A 26,219-nucleotide genomic window follows, 5' to 3' on the forward strand; every position below is an offset into this window, starting at 1 on the left:
GACCAAAATAGAATAACTCTAAAAATTAAGTGACCTAATTTGATAGTTTACCAACGATTAAATATAGCATTTGGAGAAGTATTATAAAAAATTGGGTTTGGGCAAATGAAGCGGGTAAGAAAAAGCCCAATATAAAATTATTCAGTGGAGTCCAAAAGTAGGCCTGAAAACAGCTAAAATAAATGCCGAAAAAACAGTTAAATCAGGCAATGGGAATAAATATCCCATCCATATAATTGGACCTACCAATATCTAGGCGTAGCCATTCTCCACCATTCATCCACCAAACTAAAGCAAGGTTGTCCTGTCCTTCACAATGACAATGACACCATTCCAGAATAATCTCTCTTCATCTTCATCTAACCACGATCTGTCTTTCCCCACATTTCTTTCATTTATCCTTATTACAACGACAATATATGCAACAAACCTTTTCTCTTCTGTTCCATTGGATTTAGAGAGAAAAAACCCTTCAATTATGTTTTTAAGAAAACAAAGCTAATTATTATATTTATTGGTGTGGATAATTTAGTTACGAATAATGAGTTATTTGGGTTTAACTTTATAAAAAAAAATTATTTTTGTTATTTATTTAATTTTTTTTATCTTTTTTGGTCTTTGAATTTGAATTATTTGTCAAATTACTCCAACATAGATGGAAATATTAATGTTTGTTAACTTTGATGATGGGGCATCTAGGTGTATGCTACGAGAGTAAGTTATTAACTTTTTAATTTTTTTAATAAATTTTATAATTTTTTTATATTTAAAACAATTAATTAAATGCTAATGTGACATCCACATGTATGTGTCACAGGACTAAACTTTTCGTCTCGCAAACCGCACTGTCTTAGGTAATTTCTCCGAATCTATCTAAGTAGATCTAACTCTCGCGAAAGTGATAATTCTAGCAAAAATTTTGTAAGGTGCCGAAAATATAGCAGAAGCACACTCGAAACGAAAGAGCAACAAAGAATATAAAAAGCCAAAGGAAAACAGTGTGTCAACTGTTTGAGTAAATACTATCAAATATATTCAAACTATGAATGAAGTGATTACAAATGAAGGGAGATATCTATTTATAGTTGAGCTCCCTCAGAACCAGCTATACAAATTGAGTTACATTGACGATCAAAATTAGAGCTTATCTACAATTGAGAGTCCTTGGAGATTTAAACTTTATATAATCTTATCCCTCTAGGATTTATACTATTTATCTTGGTAACTCTTGTTTCACTAAAAGTGTTTCACTGGGCCACCAAGGCTTCAAGTAAATGGACTTCTCCACCGATTCCATGAATCAAGCTAGTTTATGTGAGTCAAATGAGCCTCATTTAATAATTTAACCTCTATGGGGCGTTCTATGTGTAATGGTCAAGAGTTTTGATCTGCGGCCCGTGACATATGTCACGTCAGTAAAGTATTTGTTAACTTTTCTATCTATTTTGAGATAATTTGACAAATTACGTAAGTTTAAAGGTTAAAAAAAAGTGAGAAAGTAAATGAATAGACAAAAAAACTTTTTTTATATAGAAAATTAGAGAATCAAATGAGTCATTATGCCTAGTTAGTTGTTACAATTTACCATCCTTGGTTGAAAACTAAAAAAGTTTATATAAAAGATAATTAAAATGTATTCAGAAACTCGTTATTTTGTAAGGGTTAAGATCAAATTAGTTTTCTACTATTAAATGGATTAATTTAATTAATGTATTATTAAAAAGAATAAAATAAGTTTAAATTTCAAAATATTAATATTTTTTCATGTTATTTTTAAATATGTATAACTCTATCATAGTTGACTGATTTTATTTTTCTAATAGTATAAAGAACAACACGTCACAGTAACGGCCTACGGTGACCACCCCCCTTTAGAGAGTGTTTCAATTTCAAACCCTCTCATGCGGCTAAGTTAGTAAAGGCCCACTAAGCCCCTTCCCAAGCCGATTGGGTGTTCGCCCTTTTATCCTTAAAGCCCCCAAATTGGGTTTCTTAGCTTGACAATTTCTTACTATATTTTGATTAGAAAGAGGGGTCTCTTTCTTCTATTTGCGTAGATTATGGTTTATGATAATAATAAAAAAGATAATTAAAAAAATGTTACATAAAATTCAAATAAAAAACTATAATATTTGAAGTATTTTTTAATTGAATTAAATTAGTGTATAATTTACTTGCCACTTTCACCTAAACCTAAATGGTAACATACGCGTACATGGACATCATTTAATCCCCCCAATCCTTACTCAACACTCGAAACCACGAAGAAGAGTGAGTCAACTGAAAAAGACCCTCAACCAACTTCAGTTATAATTATCTTCTTCGATATTAATCCATTCTGAGTTTCAATTAGTTTAGTTAGGTTTAGAGTATAGCATAGGAAATGCCTTTTTGTCTTGGACATGCATGAAGCCTCTCTCAATCCTTTGACATGAAATAAGTGTGTCAACAAAAGCCTAGGAAGATACTTTTAATCGAATAAAACTGCAACTACCTTCTTCCATTTCCCATCTCGACAAAAAGACCTTGTGCCATACATCAACAAACGGCATGCACTGCAATTTGCAACCCTTACAGGGAAGGAAACAGAGCACCAAACACAGACACAGATCATAAACAACATTAGACCCAAAAAAAACATAACATTGTTCCATCGCTAATATAAAAGAAATGAATGCCGTTATTTTCAAACAGAACCGTGTCTCATCTTCAGCTCCCTTCGCCTCTTTGCAAATACTTCTCCATGTCTCATGATCCAAAACCTTTCTATTTCTTCAGCTTTCTGACCCGGTATCCTACCTGCAATTAACCCCCACCTGCATATATACTACTTCTTAATCATTGTACCCTTTTGATTCTGTGCACCATGAACAGGTATGATGAAATAATGGACCGACTAAATTCAGAGAAGATATAGATTAGGTGAATAGGGTTCTACTATGTATGAGTGGTAGTAATGTCTGATTTGTTATAGCGATGTTTTTGAAAATGATTAAGAGAGATGGGAATTTTTTTCTATTTCATGGTACCTTTACCTGTCCCCAACCAGTTTATACATTCTATAAATGAGATCTTCTTCTTGTTCAGACATATTTATGAACTCCCACTCAGTGCTGCTCACCTCTGTCATAATACATTAACACCACCAAACATAGAGCTAACTTTAAAACCAAACCAGGAAGTACAAAAATGGAAACTGGGAAAACAAGACGAAACATCCAAAGCAACCAAAGAGGAAACAAAAAGGAATTCAGGACATAACATACCTTCAGAACAGCAACTACCAGTCTTCGCTTGCTTCCGGTCACGTTTGTCCATTTCTTTTAGGCCCTGGTCGGGAAAATAAAATTTGGCAGATGGTTTAAAGAAAAAGAGAGAAACTCAATACTCAAAAAGTAGAAATTGTTAATAATAAAGAATCAGGGCAATTAGTAGTTTCCTACTCAAAGAGGCAAAGGCAATTTATATAATTTCTAGGGGCTATGAATAATATATATAAAAATGTGTACTAGAGTTGATCTCGAAAATGAACCTACTCCCCCTCCTTCCCTTGGAACAAAAGCAAACGAACGACAATGCAGAAAAAAAAAAAAAGAGGCAACGAACGACAGGTCCTACCAAACAAACTAATTTAAACCGGCTGACTTGTAGTTGTCCCTGTTGAAAGATATAAGCCACCCAGACCCAGGTCAGATTTTTTGTAGCACAAAGCAACACAAATGGCTGCACCGCCGCCCCCTTTTTCTTAATCTTCCCTAAACATAAAATTGGAATTCATAATCTACGTCAATCAACTAATACTAATAGGGATAAATATTGGAGTTATGATATGAGGATATTATTGAGGAGTTAGTTCCTTTAGTAATTGAAGCATAATTAAAATGTAAATTATTGGTGGGCATGCACAAAACAGCACCTGTAGCAGTAGGTGCTGGGAAATTGTAATTGGGTTAATTAGAAAAATGGGAGTGGGGACAATTCAAGCTTAAACTAATACTCCTAATTGTCTGATTCCATACTGGGAAAAGTGAGATTGGTATCGATAACGATGTGACAATTAAATCACAACAAACTAAACCTACCGAATCTAGCTCAAACCAAATATATCCTCGTAGTATGATGGTTTTAGATGTTTTTTTGCCCTTTTAAAATGTGTTATATATCTTTAATTTACATTTTTTTTAAATACAAATATATAAAATTGGAGGTGGCCAAATCCTCCCATTGAGTGTTGAGAGGACAAATAATTAAAATTTTTCATTTTAAAAGTTCTAAACCAGGCTCCTAAAATAAAAAATTTTTAATTTAAACTTTTTAAAATTTTAAATTATTAAAGATAAAATTATCTTTTCAACCCTAAAAATAATAAAATATTAATTTAATTTTTTAAAAATTATAAATATATAAAATATTAAAATAATAAAAATTATAATTTAATTTCAATTCTCCTAAAAAAAATTCTGACTTCACCTTTTTCTATCTATTCTGTTTGTTTTAAAGGTATACCGTAAATGTTTTGAGTTGAGATGAAGAAGCAGTGTGAGGCGAGGAGGTGTTTTGTACTTTTTATTGAGTGAGTTTTGGGGGGCAGCTTTTGCGAATATCCATAGTGCCTTTTGCTTATTATTTGAAAGATCAACTTTTTTGAGATTTTGAGCATTACTTTAACATTCTCATGTTCATATATATATTTTCAGCAAGTCTTTGAAAGTTCATCAGCTTTTACCCCTTGGCCACATATATCCAACCTTAGCTAACTGACACTACCCATACGTTACTAGTATTTCAACATTACAAAATAATTAGTAACTAACATCCATTGGATATTCATCTGGCATTAATTACTTTTGTCTTGTTAAGATTAATCAAGCTCTCTTAATTTGGTACAACAAAAATTTAAAATTTAATTAATTTAAAAAAAAGTGAATATTCAATTAATAAATTGTCATTTCAAATTTAAGCTAGAAGATATAATCAGAATTGGATTGTTGTATGTTGGCATTAAATAAATGCTGGGATCTTGTGTTGCATGTTCCACTCCCTATTTTGTATATTATTATGTACTCAAATTAGTGAAGAAAAATGTAATTTGATATTTGGAGGCTCTAGCACATGTGAATTAATAAGAAGAAAGACGTTGAAAATTCCAGAGAAGAAGCCCAACTAACAGCACTCTTGGGTGCCAAACAAGGTGAAATATTTGATGATGAGATTCGGACTGATGCATCTGAAAACTGTTCAACACTGACCAAACTATTTCAACCAGCGCTTGCAGAATGCAGCAGAGCCACAGTGCTGAGAGAAAAATAAATTGTTGGTAATTTCTAAGAGGTGCATTACATTAACTAATATAGTAATATGCACACAGAGTACTGGGTGTGGCTGTCAGAATCTTTAATGACCTAAATAGTAGCAAATAAATAATTAAAGAAAACACGTGCATTGCCCAAAACATCTCCATAGCAGCTAAATGTTGGTTGAGTTTTGTTAGGCAAATATACCTCTAACTGCAGGAACAGTTGGAACACAATCAAGTGATAATTGTAGGTAACTTTACACCTATACTCTAATCTAGATTATTCCGCGATAATTTTTTTTCGTTCAAAGCTTAATTGTAAATCAACTGATTCATTTGTATTTATTAACATAAAATTCTTATAATTAAATTAAAAAGTAAATTAATTCTTTTTATTAAAAATTTTATTTATTTATATTATTAAAAATTAGTATAGTTTACGTACAGAAACTAATTTTTAACATGATAAATAGATAGATTTTTTAACCTAAAGATTAATTTATTTTTTAATCTAATATATAAAGATTAATTCACTTATTTTTTTAATAGAGGGGTAAACTGTAATTTGACTCTTAATATAAGAGCCTTCGTAATATTTTAACCATCCATCAGCAACTTTTTATAAATTGCACATCAAACGTGCAAATTAAAGATATATGGAAATTAAAGGTAGAGATTCCTCCTTTTACAAATTCAACCATTAATTGTTACAATTGTACACAGCATTGGCGTTCAGTATATATATGTATCGCATTGGAGACAATAAACGAGTTCGGGTCTAAGACATTACCATATATCTAAACAAAAATGCTTTAGGTTCCTTTTTAAGCTTCTTCCTCTACTTCAATGTACATATGATATACCACTGTGAATGGCCGGCAAGAGCTCATGAAAAACATCATGGATGCTTGAAGCTTATCTGCAAGCTTTGATGTGTATGCCTACTTCATATATGCACGGGGCATCGTTTCCCATTTACAAATTTATCCTAATTTGCAGTTTATTTCATTCAAGCTTAGCTCAAAGAAATGATGATTTACATGCAAAATACAGTTTGAATAAAAGATTCCATGTGCGGATTAACATTTGCGGATGCTTGTCAATTCCCATATCTGCTATGCCAACCGTTGCTTGTAGTGAAGCAGACAACAGAATGTTTTCTGCAAATTATTCATGGTACTTGAACTTATGGCCTCTTGATTGTTGTGATAACAACAGTACCACTAAAATAAGGACACTTCTCTTTTGATAATGATAATAATAATAATTTGAGATTCAACATAATTCATATGCAAAACCGATTCAAACCGAAACCCCTCGACATTTTTCACCTGAATGAGACATGGCTTCTGTGACCATACTCAGCTTACCTCAAAACAGTGGAGGTCTATCTGTTTTCCATTAAACCAAAGAGATACACTTATTTAGCATAAAAATGGTTCCATTATGAGGTTTCAAGAGGATTTGACCATAAAACACTGGCCTCCTGGTATTTCGTCGTAATAGGGGTCAAAAGCAGGGCGAATCTGGAGGTATGGTAATCTGGAGGTATGTGTTCGTGCAATGATTGTTGGTGACAGAGGGACCTTAATGGCTTTCAGTATTTACTACTCCGAACCATCATGCAACAACATCCTGCATACTGTCCTGCTGAAAGTAGAGGAAACACATCAACCTGGAAGCTTATTGTTTTAGTTTAGCGATGGCTGTAGGAATATATAGGACAATTTGATTCGACAGTCGTCACCAATAATCTACAAAGCAATGCTGCCTTGAGAATAATACAAGCTACACAACCAAGTGCAAGATTTATAAATCACTTTCATCCTTAGTTTAAAAGCATTTTCATGGAACCATTATACTGTTGCTGGTACAAATCAAAATTTGAAGTCTACAAACTGAGGATAAGAAATCAAATATTAGGGTGTGAAGCATTCAGCCCAAAATTTAACTGAGGTGAATATAATATCAGTTTATCGTGTAGTGGAGAATGCCAATTTCATTCCTGGTAGTACAAACAAGTGAGGGTTTAACACACATGAAGCAGAGGGTGTGGATGATTCATAGTCCTTATCCAAATGAACTAAAAGTGTATTCCAGGATGACCTAGTTAATTTAGTAATAAACCAATTGAGAGGAACCAGGTTTGCAGTAGTTCAATTCAACAATAGGGACAACAGAGGGAAAGAGCTAATCACGAGTTCTCTCAGAGTACGTGTCGGAAGTTCACGTCAACAAAGATGAGTGATTGGTTAATCCAGTGGAACTGTCTAGCGTGGTACGTCTAAACTCAAGAAAAATCGTCACAAAGATCTTTGAGTTAGTGTACTGGTTTCTGCTACTTTATATGACTCGGAAGAAAAAAAAAACATTTGGTGCAGTTGTTGCTTAGTGTACCCGCACTTTCTGCACTCAAATTCAGAGGCTGAAAACTCAAAAACTATCAAACACAAAAATCCCTACAACAAACTATCAACAACACCCAAAAAAAAAAATACGTACAAAACAAAGAAGAAAAGAGTAAGCTGTTGCTTAAAAGGGTTCTCCAAATCCATTTGTAACAATCTAATTTTCATTGGTGACAGTGATTCGAAATCACTAAATCCGACGAGTAAGTTGAAAGTTTAATAAATTAAAATAAATTAGTTAAGTGTGACATTAAAAATATTTTTGAATTAATGAATTTTGTGATTTAAAAGGAAATTATTAGGAAATTGGGTCAAAAATGAGGTATCGAGACCTCAAATTCATAAACCAAGCTATAAATATTTTTAGAAATATTTGTGAAGTTTCATTGAGTTAGTATTAAAGTTTCGTTAATAAAATTTAACATTTTGATAGTTTGTTAAATTTGTTAAATTGAGATTAAATTGTATAAATGATAATTAAGGGAGGATTAAAAGAGAAAATTAGCCTAAAGGATATGGCTGGGACGGCACTAGCAAGAAAAGAAACCTGAAATTTGGTGAAATAGGGGTAAAATTGAAATTTTAACAAAGTAAAGTAAATAAAATATCAATTAAAAGAGAAATCTAGACATTTCTTTAAAATTGACAGCCAAAAACGCCATAGAAGAGTTCCTCCAAGCTGGTTTTTCATAATTTTGCTCCATTTCAGTTTATTTCTGGCCCTTTTCTTGTAATTTTCATGTTTTTAAGACTTTTGCAATTAGGTCCAACTATCTAATTCATTAGTTTTTGATTTTATGGATGACTTTAAAACTTACCATGAATGAGTGTTGTATTTTTATGATTAATTTACATGGATTTAAAGCTTTAATTTCATTAAATGATGATTTTATTAAGTGATTTTAGTAGAAAATGATTTTTAGGACCTAATTATGAATAAGTTGTGAATTAAGGTTTGGTGCTGAAATTATAATTTCAAAGGTTGTGTAACAGCTTAGAATGATGAAATAAAGTGTTAATTGAGAAAAATTAGTTCAACTGAGGGGTGAATTGTTCAGGGACTAAACTGTAAAAATTGTGAAATTTGGGGTAAATGTGTAACTTTAAAAATTCAAGGACATAAATGTGTAACTCTGCAGAGATCACACGGTCGTGTCATTTGGCCATGTGTCACACACGGCTGAGACATACACTCGTGTCTCTGCCCGTGTGGATGACATAGGCCATTTTTCCTTGTAACACCCCTACCAGTATTCGTCGCCGGAATAGAGTACGAGGCATTGCTAGAGTTTATCGAATTAATTTTTCCATTATCACGAGTTAAATACTATTTGTTTGCCAAAACATGTTATGACGTCCCTTAGATGGGCCTCCGAAGCCCAAAACATATATCGGGATCAAACTAGAATTAAATCGAAACCATCGGAAATTTTTCGCAAACTCTAAATTTTTTTTATGAACTCAATATAACCCCTTTATATATATAACCTTCCCTACAATTTTAAACCGAGATCAATCCAAATCAACCAATCCAACTCAACATAATTTCAATATAGATTCATACATATCCATAAGATAATCCCATCACATGCCAAAATCAAAATTTGTTAGCCATACCAATGGCTAACTTTACATTCATTTCACATTAACATTTACTTTATTAACTTATAAATACCATTGATTTCCAAAATGAAGTTTCTTGATATACGAAAATGTTGTGGTTGATAGTGTGTTGTGTCTCCGACCCAATCTGACCTCCGAGCTCTTAACACTACAAAACAGAGAAAGAGGAAACAAGGTAAGCACGTTGTGCTTAGTAAGCCCATGTAACAAGAATTATACTTACCTAATATTTTCAATATAATATAATTAATATTCATACATTCACTCAATTTACCATTTACCTATCACAAACAATCTCAACCAAAACATTAATTAAATAGCATCATATGAGTTCAATACAAAGATTAATGACTGATGAGCTCATCAATTCCATGTTTTCTATTACTCTTGTTATTTCCCATATTTATCTTGTTGAATTTCTCAAAATTTCAATGGATTTTTAGAGGTATACTTTTAGTGTACAATTTCGGGTCCGTCAATTCATATTCATGTGCGCACATTTCCATTTCAGAGAGCACACTCCCACAAATCTCATCCATACAACGGGATTACCAGTCCAGGCTAAATCTCCTGTAATATAAACTTATAGAGTATTGTCGGGATTACTAGTCCAGGCTAAATCCCCTGCAACGACAATTACTCTAATGAGCTTGGATCTGAATTACCAGTCCAGGCTAAATTCAGACCCTAATTCAGATTACTCGTCCAGGCTAAATCCATTATAAACATATTTTTCAAGAGGGTTATATCAGGATAGGATCACCCGTCCGGACTAGATCCTTTTTACTGTCAATTCCTTTTTAGAGATCCATTGAATTTTCCTTCTTTTTAACCGGGATTTCTTCCTCTTTTTATCAAATATATCAATGTTTAATTAATTTTCATACAATGAACATTCAAATCTTATTCACATCAATAACATACATTTCAAGCAGTTAAGAATATAATTCGAGTTACACGAACTTACCTCGATACTTGTTCGTATACAAAAAATCTACTAATCCCGAACTTTTTCCTTCCTCAATCTAACTTCATATTTGAATTTTTTGGATCTAAATAAATAAATTTAATCATCAATTTAATACATTTCATGTTCATATGTAACATTCTCTATAATTCCACTATTATTTATAGTTCATTCAAAGCTGTGTACTTGAATCGTAGTTACTAAATTATTTATATGTCAAGCTACAGAATTCAAAATTAAAAATCGCTTAATGTTTCTGAAACTAGAATCAAATACCTTTCTACCATAAAATTTTCAAAATTTTTGGTTTAGCCAATAAGTACAGTAAAATCTTCAAACTTACCCCTGTTATGTTGTCTGACAGCTTCGACATTTCTTTGCTAAAATTTAATTATCTCTTAGTATAAAATTTGGATGATATTTCCGTTTGTTTCCATTGAAAATAGACTCATTAATAATTTAAACATGTAAATTTTAACCCCTAATTATCTTTCTCCAATTTTTGATAATTTTCCAAAGTCAGAACAGAGGAACCTGAATTCATTCCAGCATTCTCTCACAAAATTTATTATATCTCATTATTTACAATTTCATTTCTTACGCCGCCGTCTCTTTTATGAAAAACTAGACTTAATAAACTTTAATTATATATTTTTTTTCATCCTCTAATTCGATTTCCACAATTTATGGTGATTTTTCAAAGTTAGCCTACTGCTGCTGTCCAAAGTTGTTTTAGTGCAAGATGTTTATTACCGTTTTTCCCGTAAGCTTTTAATAAATGATAATTTCATCCCTGCTCAATTAACCTCTCAATTGAGCTGATTTTTCTCAATTAACACTTTATTCTATCACTTTAAACTACTTTATAACCTTTAGGAATCAGAATTTCAACACTAGACTTTAATTCCAAACTTTTTCACAATTAGGTCCTAGAAATCAATTTCTATTGAAATTACCTAATAAAATCATCTCATAAACAAATTAAAGCTTCAATTTCATGCTATGTCATTATAAAATTACAACACTCAACCATAGTGACTTTCAATTTCATCTATGAAATCAAAAACTAATGAATTTAATAATAGGACCTAGTTGTAAAAGTCTTAAAAACACAAAATTATAAGAAAAAGGTAAGGATTAACTCACTTGGTGCAAAAATTATGAAATACCAACTTAAAGAACCCCTCCTATGGCATTTTGGCTGATGAGAATGAAGAGAAATCAAAAGAAATCTAGATATTTCCATATTAGTCCTAATTTTATTTAGTTAATTATGCAATATTCTAATTTTGCCCTTAAATCATCAATTTTCTTGCTGATTTCATGCCCTTTTGTCCAGCCCAAATTAATTTTAGGTCTAATTGCCTTTTAAATCCTTTCTCATTAGACACTTAAGCTATTTAGGCCCCGTTCGGCTTTAATTTTTAGATAGGCTTTTACAAGAAAAAGTGCTTTTATATTAAAAGCATTAAAGAATAGACGTAAAAGCAGAAACTTTTTCAACTTAAGAAAAGTACTTTTTCTCAGATAAAAAGCAGAAATTTGGTGTTTTTTTTTCGGCCAAAAATGCTTTTGGGGCTGATATTAATTTTTAACCTTATTTGTTCTTCGTCCAAATATTTAATTACAAATATTTAATTATTATATTTAAATATAATTTATATATTCTAATTAAATTTAATAAATAATTAATATAATTACTTAGAAATATTTAAAATTAATATTATATATTAAAATATTAATAATAAGTTATAATAAATTATTTTTTATACTATTGCTAAAATATCATAATATTAACTAATTTGAACATTATTTAAATACATATTTGTTACTTTATAATATCATGTCTAAAATAAACATTTTATTTCTTAAAAGCACTTTTTGACAGCAATACCAATCATTCAAATTTTCAAAAGTATTTCTTAAAATTACTTTTCCACAGCATTTCTCAAAAGCACTTTTCAAAGGCATTGCTAAACTAGCCCTTAATCATCCCAAACACTTTTACACATTTTTCAATTTAGTCTTTTTCATTTAATTGACTACTCAAATATTAAAATTTCCTAACAAAATTTTAATACCACATTACTAACATTTCATAAATATTTATAAAAATATTTTCGACTCAGTTTTGCGAGATCGATGTCTCGATACCTTATTTTTACCCAATTTCTTCAATAATTTCTTTTTCTAACTAACCACTAAATCGGTAAAATTTTTCTATCGATATTTTCACACGATTTTCCTATCATATCAATATTCATGCAAAAATATTAAAATAAACTTCTCTTTAAATCAAATTTGTGATTACAAAACCACTGTTCCGATAACCTTGAATTTAGGCCATTACATTCCTAGCCTCATTTCTTGTCTAACTTGTCATCAAACTAACCAAACATCAATATTATAAAGCAAATTATGCATACCAAAATACCAAAGCACATATAGACGAATATTTAATCAAAATAACCTATACATGCTGTTATAACCAGAATCAGATTGTCCAAAATTACCAATAGAACTAATGGATAGTGTGATATAGCTCCGACAAGCTTCCAACCCATTCGAGCTTCCGATAATCGGTTCAATGTATCGTATAAATAAACATATTACCATGCAATCAATAACTTAGCACTTGCCTAAGCGTCAAACAACACCACTTGTTTGTGTTCTTGCACATATTTCATATAAATTCAAATTGATATATTTATTTTCTTGACATGTCACACTTGAGTTTAATACTCGTCTTAACTTACATAATTTCCTTGTATCAACATAATAAAGATAATCATATATGTACATGTCATGATACATATCATTCTTTTACCGTTTCTTCATAAACATATGTCATTCATTTCATTATATCAATATTTCATGTACTAGAATTTCCATGTATTTCATGTATATTTATTCCGGTAATAGTTCATATCGAACTTAACATTAATAAAATTACATGTACATATACTTTCCACACCATGTGCCCATATAACATGTACAAATCATTATATATATTTCAGGCATATACGGGTAATAATTCATTTCGTACTCATATTGTTAAATATTAGAATTTTACCCATTAAATCAATTATAGTTTCGATGATTACACGGGTAGTACACTCAAGGTGTACAAATCTATAATCATAGATTAACATATTCATCAAACAAATTCCATGTTCATATAGCATTATTTATTACTTCTATATATCATGTATGATTATTTTCATGTATTTCAAGAATATTCGAGATATAAATTCATTTAAACTCATATTTCTCATTTCGAGAGTTTATATCCGTTGAATTATTGAAATTTCAATGGATACTCTAGTAGTACACATAAAGTGTACAAATCATTAACCAATAAATTCCTTTTCAGAGGTACCCATTAGGGCACTTAATTTTAGAGCACATTTCCGAGCCACATATCATACAGCAGGATTACCAGTCCAAACTAAATCCTTTCTATGACAAATACTCTAAAGAGATCAATCTAGATTACCAATCTAGGCTAAATCCTAATTGCAACATATGCTCGAGAAGCTTGTATCAGGATTACCCGTCTGGGCTGAATCCTTTCGATAATGAGGTCAATAGGATTACTCGTCTGAGCTAAATCCATTCTACAACAAATGAAGTGTAACACCCCAAACCCGTATCCGTCGTCGAAACAGGGTTACAGAGTATTACCAAAAGTTTCGAAACAATTTCAGTTAACTTATGTCATTAACTATTCATATTCAAAATCAAACATATTTAATCTTATAGTCCCTTTAATAGACCCTCGGGGCTCAAAACATGCATTAGAAATGAATCGGGACTAAATCAGAATCTCAGAGAATTTTTTACAAAATCATAATTTTTTTCCTGTAACACCCTCTAACCCCGAACCGTCGCCAGAACAGAGTTACGAGGCATTACCGGACATATCAGACAATTTACGAATAATTCACAAATAAAATAACATTCATAGTATAATTTAATTACTAAATCCTTATAATGAACTCTCGAAGTCTAAAACATGCATTAAAAGTGAAACGGGACTCGTTAAAGTACTCTGAATTTTTTTTTCATTTCGACAGCATTTCTGCTTATTTTTACATAAAACTCCCTGCAATTAAAACCGTATCTATTTCAAACATAACCAATTCAACCAACTCATTTCATATACTCATTTTCTATTCTAAATACCTTCTAATCAAACTCAATCAATATAATATCAATTTAAATTTATCAATGTACTAATTAAATTAAAATGGATAAACTTCTTTCATTATAATTCTTAGACTTTTAATACTAACATTTTTTAACCATTTATATTCAAAACATAATAACCTTTATACACATCCTATGTACATGCCACATTACCAAAAGAAAATATACATCACCAAAAGTTTGCTGAAGTCAGGTCTGGCTTTGGATGCTGGTTCAGTACTTGACTTACAACCTGCGCACGAAAACAACCGTACACTGAGTATGTATATACTCAGTGGTATCACTATAATTCAATTTATAATTAAATATGTTAAATCACACACATACTTTTACATTACAATTATCACCACTTAATGAACAATTCGATCTTTTTATGTTTTCATTTGATTATATATATACCATTCTTATTTCTTTATTTCAATTCTCACATTCCACATATGTCATATCATTCAAATTTTGTTTTATCAGTAAATTTATTTCATTTGTCCCTATTAACTTGACTCGGACTCGGCGGATACACAGATTCCAACCATCACACCAGTACGGCACATTGTGTCTTAACGGTATACAGTGCCTAAACAGAAATCAATAATGGTAGCAGTAACAGTAACAGAATTCAACACACAAAGTGTCGAATCTGTAACAGTAACGGTAACAGTATTCGACACACAAAGTGTCGAATCGGTGACAGTAACGGTAACAGTAACAATAGTCGATACATAAGTGCCTGATCAGTAAGCCGAAAAAAACTCGTACTCTTCCATATCCTATGGCATGCCAACTATATCCGACTAGCCCGACTAGTTAATAGAGTATTTAAATCATCTTTTAGTATAATTTCCATTTCGATTCAATATTAATTATAATTTATTATTTCGATCAATTGTTTTTTCATAGTAATACAATAATTCGTTTCATCAGAAATTTTACAGTTCAATCCAGTATACGTAACAATATTCAGTAATTTCACGGTTCAATTCGGTATTCAAATCAATATTCAATATACCATAATTCAGTTCAGTATCAATCTCAATTTTAATACCCAATCACAAATTTTATCAGTTCATTAAATACTTACCTTAAAATACTTACCACACATACATATTAAATTAAACACATATTAATTATAAAGCTTGAGTTATAGTGATACAAACCAGAATTCTCTTCGGATTTAATCCTCGACGATCTTTCCTTTTCCTTTTTGGGCCAATGCTTCAGGCTCAATATTAGCCACGAACAATTAAAATAATTTCACAATCACTAACACAACACAATTTAATTGCTGAAATTTTCATCTAATTTTTACTTTAATTCCAATTTAATCTTAACTAAACCTATATATTTTTCTTTCTCAATTTCATACCTTTTTGCTACTCAATTTCTTGCCAAACTCACATTTAACTATTTAATTTTTATCATAGTTGCATAATTTCGAATTTATTTCAATTTAATCCCTAAAACTCAAAACTTATAGCTTAGTTTACAATTCAATCATTTATTCAATTCCAATCAAAATTTCTATCAAATAAACCCCCAATTCCATCATTTGTTCAACATAAACCCTACTAAAAAATCTATTAACTTTCAAAATTTCAACTTAAATTCAACAAATTCTAAAGCTTCAAAAACATCAAAATTAAAAGAAAATGACTTAATTAAGCTTACCAATTAAACTCCAAGCATCAAATTCCCTATTTCCCATTTTTCTTTCTTTTCTTCTTTCCCTTCTCTGTTTTCGAATGGTTCTATTTCTTTTTATGTTTGTTTTATCTTTTATTTTTACTTTAGTTTATTGTATTATTATATTAACTTAATAATAATTATTATTATTTCTTAAATAATAAGTAAATAAATATGTATTTTACAATTGTATGTATATGATTTATTACACTTGTACTTTACTATCACCATACATTTGTCAAATTATTAATTTATTCATTAATCTAATAATATAAAATCAATTAAATAATAATATTTATTAAATATTTATTTAATAACAAATATAAATATTACAAATGTACACATATATGTTTTACATTTGTATTTTATTATCACCATACACTTATCATAATTTCAATTTATTTATCATATAAAAATATTTTACTAATTAATAATAAATAATAAAATATATTTTCTTAATCTTTTTTATAATATAATAATATAATCAATTTAATTTATAATATAATAACAATAATAACAATAATAATATATTTTATAATTAAATAATCCTAAAAATCAAACATGCCACCTCATTCATTAGAATAGGCTTAATTGCCATTTTAGTCCTTTCTATTTTCTATTACTCTATAATTCAACTTTTACCCTTATTCAATTTAGTCTTTTTTACTAATTACTCTAAATTGAGCTAATTTCACTTAATTAAAACCTGATTAAACACACTAATAGACTTATAATTATTCCTAATAATTATTTATGAACCCGTTTCACTAAGACGGAGGCCCGATAACACACTTTTTCAGTGCCCATGAATTTTGGGTCGTTACATTTCCAACCCAACGAACTTCCGATTTATATTCATTCTGTAACAGTCCGGTTTAGACCCCAGTCAGAATAGTGGTTTTGGGACGACATATCCAAGTTAGAAAAATATTTAAATATTATTTTTCGTGCTTATGATATGTGAATTAGCATGTGTGAAAGTTTCGTCTAAAAATTTAATTGGTTGTGTGCTTAATTTGATAAAAGGACCTAATCGCGTAAAATGTAAAAGTTGCTTGCTACTTGTTAAAAGTGCCTATTTGACTTGGATTTGTAAATGAGAGGTCCTTATGTGGATATTAGACCATTGGTTTAAAGAATGGACAAATATGGACAATAGTTAGTGGAATTATAATGAAATAGCTAAGGGTAAAATTGGTATTTGGTTATTAAAGATATGTTAAAATAAAACAAAGCTTAAAATAAGCTAATTTTCATGTTCATCCACCGAAAATACAAAATAAAATAAAATAAAAGGATAGCTAGGGTTTAGCTAAGGAAAATCTTGATTAAGGTATGATTTTTGTTCAGTTTTTGATAATTTCTACGTTTTTGTGATCGTTGTTAAGTGCTTTAGCTAGCCCATGCTTAAATTCATGAATTTTTTGATGATTTGGAAATGTGCCATGGATGAATTCATGAGCTTTGTGATGTTATATGTTGAAATATGAAAGCTTGATGTTGGGTTTACATGTTTTGTCTTTGGATTTTTGATGAATTTGAGTAATTTGAGCTAAATTGTAAAAATGTTATTTTGAGGGACTAAAATGTGAAATAAATGAAATTTATGGACTTGTATAAGAGCTATGAAAATTCGGTTAAGCTTGTGTGTAAGCAAATTATGCGTATTTTATGATTTTGTGAATTATGGACTAAAGTGTCGAAATGTGAAAATGTGAAAATGTGAGGGATAGTTTGTGAAATGCCCTAAATATGTGTCTATTGATTATTTTGAATTATTTGGTGAATAAATAAGTTAGTTTTGAATAAATATGGATCAAGAAAAGAGGAATTTAGACTTAGACCGAGGGAAGTCGAAGATTATAGAGTAAACAATCTGAATCGACAAATTTCGAGTACGAGGTAGGTTCGTACGCGAAATATGATGTTATAAGTATGTTTTGATGCTTTGATTATACACGAATTGTATATATATTTGGTTTTGATTAATACGATGGTAAATTAATAGTATTTGGCACTAAGTGTGCAGAATCATTCTAGCTTCGGCTAACCTTTACAACACTAAGTGTGCGGATGTTTGAAGCAATAATAATTTATAGAGAGTCTTAAAATATCCGAACGGAAGGTGAGAATGAAAATTAATAAGTACGGGAAGATTCAGGTATATACGATACTTATGTGGTAGATGATATTATGTATGTGATGTTCATTGAATTGGTATGAACATACGAATTGTGTTGGCATAGAATTGATAGATAATTTGAGAATTTATAAATACTTATGTGTTGATGTTTCATATTTTATATGCTGTTTATGATTTTTGGTACGAGCTTATTAAGCTTTTTAAACCTTACTTTGTGTGTGTTTGTATTTTTTTTTTAGATATCGAAGCTACTGTGAGCTTAGGGATCATCAAGGATTGACACCAAACTATAGAACCTCATTTTGGTACTTTGAAAATGTATATTTTGAAGTATGGCATGTATAGGCTAGTAGTTGTGGGATTATGTTTTGTGATGTACATATATTTTTTAGCTATGTGATTTGGCTAGTTTATGTTTGAACTTATAGTTGATAATGGTATATAATATGTGATGCCAATGTTAAATTCTGGTATGTTTTGGTTGGTTAAAAGAGATTGTAAGTTTGGTAAGTTCATGGCATGAGATTGAATGATGGTTTTGATATGATCTTACCTTATGTTTTGGTATAAATTGGTAAGGTTGATGAGTATGTAAATGATTGATAATGTTATAGTATAAATGACTTATGTTTTGGTTTTGAATTTGGCTAAATTAGTTGAGCAAATATGCTTATTCCTTTGATTGTAGGTTGACCCAAATTGGGGTGGCAAATTGACTATTCAAATGGCCTATTTTTGTCCACACAGGCAGAGACAAGGGCGAGTGTCTCAGCCATGTACGACACACGGCTATGTTACACGGCCATGTGACCCCTGGGTACCCTACAATTATAAGTCAGGCTCGAGCACGGCCAAGGCACACGAGTGTGTCTTGTGGCCGTCTAATCAAGTTAGTATGCATGCCCTGTTTTGACACGGCCTAGACACACGGGCGTGTCTAAAGCCGTGCAAGGTACACGGCCTGTTCACACGGGCGTATGACCTGTACTTGTTTGAAAAATGTTTAAGTTTTGGAAAAAATTTGTATTTCTTCGGTTTAGTCCTGATACCTTTCTAAAGCATGTTTAGGTCTCGATGACCTATATAAAGGACTTTATATTGATATTGATCTTTGATGCTTTAATGATTATAAAATGAAAGTTAAATGTTCCGATTTGTCTAGTAATGCCTTCAACCCTAGTCTGGCGACGGATACGGGTTAGGGGTGTTACATTGTATTGGTATCAAAGTTATGCTTTAGTCGGTTTTGGGATTACCATAGCGTATTTGAGTCTAGCTATACATGTCATGTTTATGAACTACGATAATGTGATGAATCCTCACATTAAAATGTGCTTTTATATAGCAAATGAATCCCGAAAGAGCCATAGCGGACGATGTTGAAAGTAATATGCCTGCTCCCGCACAAGGGACGGCGCCATCTGATTCTCGACCAACTACGAGTAGCCATGATGGTGAGGCTAGACAAGCCTTCTATCAGATGATGAATGATTGGTTCACCAAATATATTAGAACCAATCCGGCTATACAACAACCTCCACCCTCGGTTAATTCTCCGCAAACTACTGTTATGCCATCAGTGAATCTGATTCAGTTAAATAGACCACCAGTCTATAAGATTAGAAAATATAGGGCTGAAGATTTCCGAGTTACAACGAGCGATAATGCTGAAAAAGCCGAGTTTTGGTTAGAAAACACGATAAGAGTGTTTGACGAATTATCATTAAATCCTGAAGAATGCATAAAATGTGTTGTTTCCCTTCTGAGAGATACAACGTATCATTGGTGGAAGACTTTGACATCTGTGGTTCCGAGTGAACAAGTCACTTGGGATTTCTTCCAAGCTGAATTTCAGAAGAAATATATTAGTCAGAGATTCATCGATCAGAAACACAAAAAGTTTCTCAAGCTTAAAAAAGCCGTATGTCTGTCACAGAATACGAGCCGGAATTCGTAAGATTAAGTCAGTATGTTTGTGAATGTGTATCTACGAAAGCAATAATGTGCAAAATATTTGAGGATAGCTTAAACGAAGATATTTGTTTGTAAGCTGGGATTCTGGAAATCGAAGAATTTGCTATGCTTGTTGAACGAGCATGTAAAGCTGAAGATCTCGGGAAAGAGAAAATAAAAGCTGTTTTTAAAGCTAGAGAGGTGAGAAAGAGGTCATCGGGCAAGTCATTTCAATCTAGATCAAAGAAATTCAAAGATGATAATAGCCGTTCAAAGGCTAGTGTGGGACATTCGAACAAGGATCGTTCTAGATCGCAATCAAATTTAAAAGCTTCAGCTACGTCCATTGCCAGTGTTGGTAATGTAAAGAATGAAAAGCCTAAGTGTGATCAATGTTGTAGACGACATTTTGGAGAATGCTGGGAAAAGAGTAATAACTAAGCTTGTTACATTTGTGGTTCATGAATTCACTTTATAAAAGATTGCCCAGATTTAATTGAAAAAGATAATGTTCAGAATCCAAGGTCGAGTGATGTAACGGCCCAAATTTCAGTGATATCGGAACAGTGATTTGAAATCGCTAAATCTGACATGTGAGCTTAGATATGAGTAAGTAAATGTTAAGTGTGGTTTTAGAAATAATTTTGAATTAGTGAAATTATGTAGTATAGGAAGTTGTAGATAAAACGGAATAAAGACGAGGTATCGAGACCTCGAATTCATAAACCAAGCCATAAATATTTTTAGAAATATTTATGGAGTGTAAATAAGTTAATATTAAAGTTTCGTCAAGAAATTTTAAGGTTTCAGTAGTTAATTAGGTAAAAAGGACTAAATTAAACTAAGTGGAAAATTGTGAGATGTGATTAAATAGCTCTAGTAATAATTAAAAGAGGACTAAATAGGCAATTAGACACATATTATTGGGCTGGACGCATGTGTGTGCAGGAAAATTAAAAATCAAGTGTGAACAAGGGGCAAAATTGGAAATAGGGTAATAATTTAATTGTAAAATATGATATATTAGGTAAAATCTAGAGTTATTCTTCATTTTTCTTCATCTTCGTCAGCTAAAAAACACCATTACAGAGCTTTTAAGAAGCTGGTTTTTATATTCTACAGCATGTAAGTTTAACTCTTGATTATTTCTTATAATTTTTGTGTTTTTGAGACTTTTACAACTAGGTCCATATGTTTAATTCATTAGTTTTTGATTATATGGATAATTTTGAAAGTTTCCATGAACAAGGGCTGAAATTTTATGATGATTTATCATGGAATTGAGGTTTTAATTCTATTATATGATGATTTTATGAAGAGATTTTTATAGAAATTATTATTTAGGACCTAATTGTAAAAGTTATGAAATTAGGGTTTAGTGATGAAACTTCGAATGTCAAAGGCTGTGAAATAGTTTATAATGTTTAACTAAAGTGTTATTTGAGAAAAATTAGTTCAATTGATGAATAAATTAAGCAGGGACTAAATTGTAAAAAATTGAAAAGTTTGGGGGTAATAGTATAATTTCAAAATTTTAAGGGTATAAATTGTGAAATAGAATAGAATTGTAATGGATGCTAATGAAGGAATGATTTTATAATTATAGATCAAGAAAAGGAAGTGAATCGTAGAAAGGAGAAAATTCAAGAATAGTCATTGAATTTCTACGACTTTTGCAAATTAACCCAGGTAAGTTCATATGGCAAAATTCGATTTTTGATATGAAAATCTTATGATTGTTAAAGTATTTTATTGTAGATGAATATTTTCAAATTATATGAACTAATGAATAATGTGTAACTAAAAGAACAAATTAGCTGGAACAATGGTTTGAGTGCTTTCATTTTATGACTATAATGAATTGACGGAAAAGATGTGATACATGATTCCGTATAAGACCATAGCCGAGCTACGGCATCGGTACCATGTGATTCGTATCCCCGTATAAGACCATAGCTGGGCTATGGCATCGGTGTGATGTGATTATGTGATTCCGTATAAGACCATATCCGGAATATGGCATCGGTATGATATGTGGTCCGTGTAAGACCATGGCAGGGCTATGGCTTCGGTGTGTGATGTGTGACAATGTGAAAGTCCATAGTTTACTATGGCAATGTGACAATGAAGCACTCAATTCCATTATTGTTCCCTAATTTGACAATGGAAATAAATAAGAAATGGGCCCAAAAGAATTAAGTTCGTGAATTGTATCATGAAAATTATTCAAATGAATTTATTAATGAAGTTGTGAATTGCAGGATGAAATAGTTTAACTAATATATATAAATAATTGTGTTCAGTGTACAGTAAGATTTGTGTTAATATGCCTAAGAGCTTACTAAGCTTCAATAAGCTTACTAAGCTTCAATAAGCTTACTTGTGTGTGTTTGATTTTTTTTTATGTAGATTGAATTAAAATGAAGTTGGTAGATCGGATCAACACAACAAGGCACACTATCCAGATCAATTTCGGTAGTTTTTGTTTTATGTTTAAAGATTTATATGGCATGTATAGAGTTTAAATGAATTGAAGTAAAGATGTTATAAACTAGTTAACAATATTTTGTACTAAAACAGTTTTTGGTTAGTAGCAGTAGTTTGACTTTGAAAATTCACCATAAATTATGAAAATCTAATTAGAGGTTGAATAAAATATGAAATTAAATATTATTGAGCCTAGTTTCTTATAAAAGAAATAATGTAAGAAATGGAATTGTAAATCATGAGATATAATAACTTTTGTGAAATAAGGTCAGAGTGATTTCGAGCTCCCCTATTCTGATTTGTAAAAATCATTAAAATTTGTACAAAAATAATTAGAAGTCATACTATATATGTATGGATTCCTTATTGGGTCTATTTTTAAGAGAAATAAACAACATGGTTATTTGAATTCTGTACATTAAGCAATTTGATTCGTAGTGCACAGGGGTTAGAGTAGCCGAACCCTGGAACAGGGGAGACTTTAACTAATAAACTGTACTAATTGGCCCAACCAAAAATTCCATAAAAAATTTAGTAAGTAGATATATGAGTCCAGATTCAGGGAAAATTTACGGATTTGGATTTCGAGTTTTTTTAACTCGAGATATGATTTTTTTAGCGACTATAACAAAGTTGGAAAGCTTGTCTAAATTTGTTTAATAGCTCAAATAAGTTTAGTAATGCTTCATGCTCGACTCCAGCGATGGTCTCGGGTAAGGGGCGCTACAAGTGATAACGATTCTCGTGTTAAATCTTCCAGAAATACAGGAAATGTAAGTTGTAGTCAAAGAGGGACAAAAGATACAGCTGTTAGATCTGAGGCTTGTGTACCTGTCAGAGCCTATTCTATCCGAGCTCGTGAGGAAGCTTCATCGCCAGATGTGATTACAGGTACATTTGCTCTTTATGATACTTTCGTGATTGTTTTAATAGATCCTAGATAAACACATTCGTATATATGCATGAACTTAGTGAACAGTAAGACTTTGCCTGTAGAGTCTACTGAATTTGTAATTAGAGTTTCGAACCGCCTAGGCAGATTTGTTATGGTTGATAAAGTCTGCAAGAAATGTCCGTTAATGTTTAGAGACATTGTTTTTCGGAAAATCTGATGCTATTACCTTTTAATGAATTTGATATAATTCTGGGTATGGATTTGTTAACTTTGTAATAGCCTAATTTTCAGTGGTGTCGAAACAGTGATTCAAGATCAGTAAATCCGAAAAATGAGTAGGAAATATTATTAATTTAGTGAGTATAAGTTAAAAGTGAAGTTAGAAAAAATTTTGAAATAGTGAATAGTGTACTAAAAATAAATACTAAAATAATTAGAATCGAAAACGACGTATCGAGACCTCGAGAATTTTAAATCGAGCCATAAATATTTTTATAAATATTTATGGAGTGTTAATAAGTTAGTATTAAAGTTTCGTTAAGAAATTTTAAAGTTCTGATAGTTAATTGAACAAAAAGGACTAATTTGTATCAAATGCAAAATTGTGGGAAATGATAAATAGCTTAAATGATAAAAGAAAGAGGGTTTAAAAGGAAAATAGACCGAAGGTCTATTTGGGCTGGACGGCAAGATCAAGAAATCATCAAGAAAATAAGGAGAATTAAGGGCAAAATTGGAAAATTGCAAAATTTACCTAATAAAGCTAGGACTAAAGTGGAATTATCTAGATTTCTCTTTATTTTTCTACATTCTCATCAGAGAAAATGCCATGGATGAGTTTTCTTAAGCTGGTTTTTCATATTTTTACTTCAAGTAAGTTCAATTCTTGATTAGTTCTTGAAATTTTTGTGTTTTTATGACTTTTACAACTAGGTCCACTTATTGAATTCATTAGTTTTTGATTCTATGAAAGAAATTGAAAGTTTCTATGAATATGTACTGGAAGTATATGATGATTTGGCATGTAATTAGAGCTTCAAATTGTTTATATGCTGATTTTTTTGAAAGAATTGAATAGAAAGTGAATGTTTGGGACCTAATTGTAAAAGAGTTTTAAGTTAGAGTTTTATGTGGAAATTATGAATTTCAATAGTTATGAAATAACTTATAATGTCTAGAAAAAGTATTAATTGAGAAAATTATCTTAATTGTGGGGTTAATTAAGCAAGGATTGAATTGTATGAATTGTGAAATTTGGGGCAAAATGTAAATCAACATTTTGCACTAAAACTGTTTTGGACAGCAGCAGTAGTCTAACTTTGAAAAATCACAAAAAATTGTAGAAATAGAATTAGAGGATGAATATAATATAAAATTAAAGCTTCTTGAGTCTAGTTTCTTATAGAAGAAATTATGTAAGCAATGGAATTGTAAATCATGAGATATGATGAATTTTGTTAGACAAGGTCAGAATGATTTCGGGTTCCCCTGTTTTGACTTTGTAAAATCATCAAAAAATTGGATAAAAGTAATATAGGCTTAAATTTATATGTTTAGAATCCTGAATGAGTCTATTTTCAAGAGAAACAAACAGAAACATCATTTGAATCCTGTACAATGAGATAATTAATTTTTAGTGAAGAAGGGTCAGAACTGTCAGACAACAGAGCAGGTGAGATTTCAAGGAATAAACTGTATTAATTGGCCCAACCAAAAATTATGAAATTTTTATGGTAAGAAGATATATGAGTCTAGTTTTAGGGAAAATTAGCAGACCTCAATTTGGAGTTCTGTAGCTTCAAATATAAATAATTTAGTGACAATGACATGGGTGGATAGCTTGAATATTCACATAAGTAATTAGTGAAAATCATGGATAAGGTTACTCACAAGTGTGTTATTTATACTAAAGATGTGGATGGAGAGGAGGAGGAAGAGGAAAAATATACATATATATATGAATGACTCGTGTATAAATTGATCACATGCCCGATTATAATCGATAAGTGTTGAATTAGAAATAATATAATGATTTATTTGGAATATTTATTATGAAATTATGATTATCGTCATAATACAAAAATCGAACTTCTGAGTTTATATGGCTAAATTTTAGTGATCATTTGTTAATTTTATGAATTTCATGATGTGTTATTTCATATGTATTGATGATAAAATCGTGAATAATGTAAAAGCGTGAAAATTGAATAAATAATCAAATTGAGCATTTCAGTTCAGTGACAAGATGAATTGAAGGAAAAGACCATGGTTGGACCATGGCAACAAGTGATAAGTGATAGCTTCGGCTACACTTATCTGATCAAGGACAAATGAAAGTGATAAGTAATAGCTTCGGCTACATTTATCTGATCAAGGACAAGTGAAAGTGATAAGTGATAGCTTCAGCTACACTTATCTGATCAATGATAAATAATACGTGAAAAGTGGTAGCTTCAGCTACCTAATCAGTGAAAAGTGGTAGCTCCGGCTACCTGATCAGTGAATAGTGGTAGCTTCGGCTATAAGTGACAAGTGATTTCCGTATAAGACCATATCTG

General features: G+C 30.9%; 1 protein-coding gene across 1 annotated transcript; it reads right to left on the minus strand.

Moving 5' to 3' along the window:
• Positions 1-2,479: 2,479 nt before the first annotated feature.
• Positions 2,480-3,601, minus strand: LOC107909796 (transcription factor CPC). Its single transcript, XM_016837447.2, has 3 exons — positions 3,267-3,601; positions 3,036-3,123; positions 2,480-2,816 (listed from the first exon to the last, which is right to left on the minus strand). The coding sequence occupies exons 1-3, from the start codon at positions 3,316-3,318 to the stop codon at positions 2,687-2,689; spliced, it is 270 nt and encodes an 89-aa protein (XP_016692936.1). The 5' UTR covers positions 3,319-3,601; the 3' UTR covers positions 2,480-2,686.
• Between the last annotated feature and the right edge of the window lie 22,618 nt (positions 3,602-26,219).

This window comes from Gossypium hirsutum, chromosome A11 (genome assembly GCF_007990345.1).
Source record: "Gossypium hirsutum isolate 1008001.06 chromosome A11, Gossypium_hirsutum_v2.1, whole genome shotgun sequence".
Classification (NCBI taxonomy): domain Eukaryota; kingdom Viridiplantae; phylum Streptophyta; class Magnoliopsida; order Malvales; family Malvaceae; genus Gossypium; species Gossypium hirsutum.